At 49.0% G+C, this 7,185-nt stretch overlaps 1 protein-coding gene across 1 annotated transcript; it reads right to left on the reverse strand.

Annotated features, from left to right (window-relative positions):
• Positions 1–1,487: 1,487 nt before the first annotated feature.
• LOC122485570 (keratin, type I cuticular Ha8-like) lies at positions 1,488–6,852 on the reverse strand. Its single transcript, XM_043584453.1, has 7 exons — positions 6,136–6,852; positions 5,861–5,943; positions 4,922–5,078; positions 4,369–4,530; positions 4,154–4,279; positions 3,486–3,706; positions 1,488–2,916 (listed from the first exon to the last, which is right to left on the reverse strand). Exons 1-7 carry the CDS (start codon positions 6,625–6,627, stop codon positions 2,784–2,786), a joined length of 1,374 nt encoding a protein of 457 aa, XP_043440388.1. The 5' UTR covers positions 6,628–6,852; the 3' UTR covers positions 1,488–2,783.
• Positions 6,853–7,185: the final 333 nt, after the last annotated feature.

Below are 7,185 nucleotides of genomic sequence, written 5' to 3' on the forward strand. Positions count from 1 at the left end.
CCTTGGCTCAGGTCATAATCTCACGGTTCATGAGTTTGAGCCTTAAGTCGGGCTCTGTGCTGACAGCTCAGAGCCTGGAATCTGCTTTGGATTCGGTGTCTCCCTCTCTCTCTGCCCTTCTGCTCGTGCTCTCTCTCTCTCTCTCTCTCTCAAAAATAAACATTAAAAAAAAATTTTTTTAAACCTCAATTTAAAAATTGTGCAGTTCTATTCAAATGTTTAACCATCAAAGAGGAAGAGAGCAAAGCAGGTTCCGTGTTTGACGTAGATGTTGCTGTTCACGAGAAGCAAAGAAATGCACCAGACACAGAGTCAGGGGACTTAAAGTTGGCCAGAAGCAGGAGCCTCGGTCTTTCTAAAAGGCAGTGCTCCAAAGGTGGGCCCCAACACAACAGGCCCCATCTCATTCATTTTGCTTCTCAGAAAAAGCCAAGGTTGCAGAGGAAGCTTTCTAGCTCAAATCATGGACAGAAACCAAGCCAGTTTCTGGAAAGACTCCTGTTCCTGCCCCCAACCCAAGCCAGTCAATCAACATCAGGCAAGATGGTGCCTTGTTATCATGAGAAGTTCTTCCTGCAAGTCACCCCTCACCACCAAGACCACATTCAACACTGGAAGTTGTAGCTCCTAAATGCCAAGAAGCATTTTGTCCCCATGAGGATGAAGCTGCCTTAAGCCATCCCAGTCTTACTCTGACATGGGTGGGTGAAGTGATTTCATTTCCCCATATTGCCCTTTCTCGTATGATGGCACAAGATCTGAGAAGGGAGGCTAACAGGAGCTATTTTTTTTTAAGCAGCTATCAACCACATTCAGAAATCAGGACTGCAAATAGGCATAATCTGCACTCCTCCCAAAACGTAGCCTCCAAAATGAAGTTCTACAAGAATCACAGTGGCTCTTAGAATTACTGAGTGCCCAGGGCAGTAAGGTACATTTGCACATCACGTCACCACTGGTGGACCCAAAGGGGGAAAAAGGAAACGAGAGCACCCATACAACTGGGCCCTGTCTTCTTGGATGGATTCAATATAAGGGAGTTGCTAAGAAGGCTCTGCCTCCTACCCCCGAAGCAAAATTTTCTCATTCTTTGAACTAATGCAGATACTCAAATCAAATTTGCTCTGGAAAACAAGTTATTAAGTACACAATTTCATTTCTGATCGCCTGTAGCTGCTAAAGGAAACTAATTCTAGCTGCCCAGAGGAAACAGCCTGAGGCCACAGGTAAATTGTGGGCAGTCTGGCTCAGCACCCACACTCCTAATTATATGACACTGGCTCTGCATGAGGTCAATATGGTGCTTTCTCCTTTTCAGACTTTTTAAATTTCTATCATCTCACTTAATCCTAGAATCCATAACAGATCTAGGATGTGAGTGGGAAAGATGACATAACCCTCACTGTATGGCAGGGGAAAACGCTGAGTCAAGTGATGATTCTCAAGCCCTGTAACAAGTCAGAGATAAAGTCAGGAAGACACATTCATTCTTTCAACAGATGTTTATTAAGCATCTACTCTGTACCAAGCAGTGAGCTAGGCTCCAGGGAAGCAGCAGTGCACGAATGCTAATCTCCAGTAAGCATTTCAGTGAGGAAACAATGGAAGAGCTGGCAATTTTAGCTGTTGATGATGACAATAAGCAAGACAGAGAGTGACAAGGCTGTTGAGTATGTGGACTGATGGCCAAGCAAGAGCTCTCAGAAGCAGTAACATTTCTGCTGAGGCCTGAATAACAAGAAAGAGAGGGGAAGCATTCCAGGAAGGAGGAAGAACAGGATCCGGTCTCAGGGATGTCCAATGGAACATACTGGCCATGTGGTGGCATTGTGGTCAGGAAGGGAGAGGGTGGGAAGACACGAGGTGGGAGCAGAGAAGGTAAATAAGAATAAAAACTTTGAAAATATTGTAATAATACATTTTCCATCACCCTAAATCATCAGGCTTAGCAATGGTTTAATATTTCAGGAGAAACTACTAGAAAAAAATAAAGTCATTGTCCAAATTTTACTGTAAAGTTAGATGAAGAGAGAAGTATAGCCAGACAATAGTTATGAGAGTCCAGATTTCTAGAGAAGAGAGATTTCTTAATCTAAAAGTTCTCTTTACATAGCAAGAGGCCAGCCTGGTCCTTTGTCAAAGAAAGGAACTCTGAGTGAAGAGAGCTCAGATCTGATACAGGGAACTCCCACCTTACTAGAGAGGAAATGAAGCCACTTTCAAGGTGGGGCGGCAGAAGGACAGGAGGAAGGAAGTGGATGAGGAATTGTTCACATATGTCATATCTAGTTTCATTGCCCCCCTCACTGGGGCCATTATCTGGGGCTGCAGATGTTAGAAACAGAATCAGTACATCGGGGAGTGGGGGGGGGGGGGGAGCCCAAACAGTGAAGTTTGTTTCTCACTTTCCTGGCCACAAACTGGAAATTTTTCAAGCTAAAGTTGGTGCTTGAAATGCAAATGCAGTTTCAGGTCCTGCCCCATCCTCACCCCATGATACTTCTTCAATCTGATCCAATGCCTGAGTCTCTCCAATGTAGATAGTCCCACCAGTGGTGGCTGGGATCCGGCCACTGAGAGCATGGAGCTAATCTGTGAAAATCTGGAGCTGGGAAAGAAGCCTCCTGACCAAGATTCCACTTCTCCTGATATCTTGTGGCCTTTGGACAGGCTCTGCATTTAGAAAGTCAGCAATAGTTAGAAGCCATATTTTCTGGATGTATAACAAGCATTTCTCTTTAGGCATCCCCTTGCTCTAACCACCCTTGCTGGTACACGGGCACTCAGAATCGGCTCCCGCTGCTGACTCCACAGGTCGACCCAGGCCCGCAAGTGGTGCGGGGGGCACAGCTTGGACGAGGCGCACAGGGGGGAGTCACACAGGCAGCAGAGGTGGAGCATGGATTGCAAGGGAGTCTGTGGAGAGAGAGAAAAGGTGAATGAAGTGAGGGATGGGAAATGAATGATGTGTGATAGAGCACAAGGAAGGAGTCCCCCTCTTTAAAACTACAGGACGGGGACCCAACAGATGCCCTAGTCATCGACCCCCTATTGTGCACCCCTAGTGCTAGACTGAGGGATCTCTATCTACAATGTCATCCAGAATTAAGGTTTTCTAGACAAGAATCGGGTTCTAGCCTACAAGATAAAAAATACAAACAAAGATTAAAAAGAGAGCAAAAGTGAGTTCAACAAACCTGCTGGGATCTATACTCAAATTGCCTGTTCAAGATACAGCCATGTTTCTACTCTCAGCAGTGAATGGCTAGCCAAGCAGCCCCACTGGAGACCAGGCAATGGATCCTAATGGATGGTCACTCCCTTCATATTCCATCAATGAAGCAGAGTGTGAGAAGAGGAAGGGCAATAGGTCACTCAACAGGAGCATAGACTGCCTTCTGGTTTGTAGACAACACTACTGTTACCGTAAGGAACTCATAAGAATTGGGCAAATGATTGGCCAAGAGTGCCTAGATCACACATACTTGCAATCCTCACTCTCCAGAAGTTTCCGGTACGTGGCAATCTCGCTCTCCAGCCGGGCCTTGACATCCAGCAGCACCTGGTACTCCTGGTTCTGCCGCTCCAGGTCAGCCCGGATCTCAGACAGCTGCTCCTCCACGTCACGGATCAGGATCTGCATCTGGGCCAGCTCGGTGCCGAAGCGTGCATCCGACTCACACAGGGAGTTCTGCAGACAGTCTTTCTGTAGTGGCAAATAACCGGGTAAGAGACTGAGGTGTCCCAAAATTCAGCAGTAGGAATCATGGCCAACCTCACCATGTCATAGACATGCCCAGAACTCTGGAGAAATCGCTGCCCATATCACCACGACTTTTCACAAAATTCTACCTGGAGGAAGTGTTCATCCCTGTATTCCCAGTACCTGACCAAGTAGACACTCAGTGACGTCTTGTGGAACGAGGGCCTGAACCGCCACCCTTTATTGTAAAGGAAGTGGAGTTGACTTTTTAAAGGAACCGGTTTTCGGGGTAAGACCAACCTTGATGGTGAGGCATCTCCCCCAGGGAGAGAGGGACCCAGCCCCTGAGTTCTGATTGTTAGTGGGACTGATGAGTGGGACTTCTAAGACACGCTGCTGCCAGGCCGTGGCCCGTGGCACCAGCAGCACGGTGAGGACAGAGGATCGTACCAGGCTGTGCTGGGCCTGAAGCTCCACCTCCAGGGCGTTCACCGTGCGCCTCAGCTCCAGGATCTCCGACTGACAGCACTGCAGCTCCTCGGAGCAGGACATGTCTTGCTTGCTGATGCTCTCGGACTGAAGCACAAGTGCACAGAGATATCACATCACCCCCCTGCCCAGGTGGAAGCTGGGGGGCCCTCCCTGCTCCGAGGAGGCACCCTCACCTGATCTTGGAACCACTGCTCCACGTCGTTGTGGCCAGTCTGCATCATGGCCTCGTAGTGGCACCGCATCTCATCCAGCACCCTGCTCAGGTCCACGGTGGGCTCCGCGTCCAGCTTAATCTGGAGCTTGTCTCCCAGCTGACCCCTCAGGATGTGGACTTCCTGTGGGCACAGAAGGACCAATACTCTGAGTGAGGAAAGGGCTTTGGACAGAGCAGATGGCACCTGAACCCCTTCTCTGACGAGCAGCATGAGGAGTGAGCCCACTTGTGCACGATGTGAAAGATCTTGTCCAGGATCCACTGGGAAGATCCCAGTGGGTCGCCTTCCTAAATTCACAAGGCAAACCTTTAGAGACAAGGAACCACCCCCCCCCCACCCCCACCACTACGTCTGCTACATCCTACAGAGTCAGCCTGACTCCCACACCCAGATCAACCCCTCATCCTGATGCCAACTGAGCCTGGCTTCTAATCCTACAGCCACAGGGTGGGCGGTGCTCCCTTCTCTGCTCAGTGCCCTCTCCCATGGGTCTGCAGCCCCAAGCCCAGACCTGCTCATGGTTGCTCTTGAGGCAGAGCATCTCCTCCTTCAGGGACTCCTGCTGGGCCTCCAGGTCGGCCTTGGCCAGGCTCAGGTCATCCAGGAGCTTGTGCATCCCACACATGTCTGCCTCCACCACCTGGCGTAGGGACAGCTCACTCTCGTGCCTTCCAGGACAGGAGATGAAAGGTCAGCAGGATGACAAGGACAGCCCCTTTCAGCTGCCCCCAGTTTCCATTTCCTTCACCAATTAGGACCTCATTTGCTCACTGTGCTCAGCACTGGCTTCAGAGATTAATTAGACTCAACCCCTCTACTCAATCAGCTCATGGTCTAGCAAGGTATTCATAGTAGGTATCATTTTTACCATTGGGCATTGAAGAAACTTTGGTTCCAAAAGATGAATTAGCTTGCATGAGATCATGTATTTCAAGATCCAGTACAGGACTCACACCACTAGGTTAAGCAACATCCAGGTACCTGGTCAATGATTTGCTCCCTTATTCCTTGTGTTGGGCTACTTGTCTATCTCTGACCTTTGTCTGGTAGAAATGCCTGGTATTTGAGGTCCCCATAGATAAATTTGGACCCTGACCTATCTGTAAATGGTTCCTCTAACTTACATGTGAAATTCAGTGACTGTCCTTGCTCAGTTTATTATTGAAATCACCTTATTCTGCTCCTGATGAGTGAGCTCAAGCAGCCTTACCTTCCATTTTAGAGAAGTAAATGAAGGAGGCATAACTCTAGGCTACACCATACATACTGAATTTGATGTGTTTTGTTTTTCCTCAGCCACTTTCTATTAGTGTTGTTTGTAATAAAAATTTTTATTTGGAGAATTTAGGAAATAAGAAACAGGACAGTAATTCAGTCAATTAAGTAGTTGGCCTTTGTGACTTAGGGTAGAGGAAGGAGTCACTCTGAGACCTCTTCCAGCCCTACTTACTTGATTCTAAAGTCATCGGCAGCCAGCTTAGCATTGTCAACTTGAATAATGAGCCTGGTATTCTCAGCCTTGCTGCACAGGATCTGTGGAAAACCAGGAAGACACTTCATGCACAAAACATCATACTCTGGGCTCCAGCTCTATGGGTGACATCTATACTTATGCTCAAGAGAACCCAAGAACACAAAGACCCTTGAGTCTTCAATGGCCCTTTGACTGCCATGCCCTTCCACCTTCCTCAGACCCAGCATACCCCAGGCTACTTCAGACCTCACCTTCTGCTGGAGCTCCTCGATGGTCCGGAAGTACGACTGGTAGTCTGGACACACGCTGGACTCGTGGCATTTGCTCGACTCTCGGATCTTGGTCTCCAGCTCCGCATTCTCCCGCTCCAGCTGGCGCACCTTCTCCAGGTAGTTGGCCAGGCGGTCGTTCAGGAACTGCATGGTCACCTTCTCGTGGCCGTTCGGGGCGCCTTCTCCATAGTTCCCACACACTCCGATGTTGCCGGGAATGTCGCGGGTCCCTGGCAAGGGGCAAGCGGTTTGGCAGCTATAGGGTACACAGAGGCTGGGTCGGCCCAGAGGAGTTGTCCCCACACGCACCCGGTTGGCATGTGCCAGGGTGGCAGACAGGCACAGGGAGGCAGCCTTGGCCTCTGCCCCAGGCTGGCCCCCAACGTCAATGCAGGAACCGCAGACATTTGCAGCTTCGGGCATCTGAGTGCTGCCCAGACAGCGGGATGAGCTGATGTAGCAGGAGGTCATGGTGTGGGCTGAGGTAGCACAGGAGCTTCAGAGCAGCTGTGAAGGCCGAGCCACTGAGTGTGACAACCCCTTTCCCTGCTAGGCCTTTTATACCCCATCCCAGGTGGGTGTTGGCTCAATGCTTTGACCTCAGCGCCTTGATTCTCTACCTACTGTTGTACTGTCATCCTGTTACTCAGCTGTTGGTTTACCATTAAGAGTTCCTCGCCTCATTAAAGGAATGTTGATGAATTTGAGGTGCCTCCTGGCTCTTTGATATCAGGTTGTCTGCTGATGGGAAGTAAGAAACTTTTATTATTTTTCAAAGAACAAAATCCTTTTAGCCATCAGATGTTCATACCTTGACTAGAGCTGATGTGCCCACACTGAAGGCATGACTGTCCTGTTGGTCATAGGATAAACCCTATGAGAACAATGGTGCCCACCTGGGTTAAGACTAAACCAGCCTTCTCTATCCAGGGAAGAGCCTGGTTTGGGGCTGATAGATGTTATGGGTTTTGGTTATCAAAAACTTCACATTTCTTCTTTCTTCTCTTTGCCTTTCAAACTCACTTTGAG

This window comes from Prionailurus bengalensis, chromosome E1 (assembly GCF_016509475.1).
Source record: "Prionailurus bengalensis isolate Pbe53 chromosome E1, Fcat_Pben_1.1_paternal_pri, whole genome shotgun sequence".
NCBI lineage: Eukaryota > Metazoa > Chordata > Mammalia > Carnivora > Felidae > Prionailurus > Prionailurus bengalensis.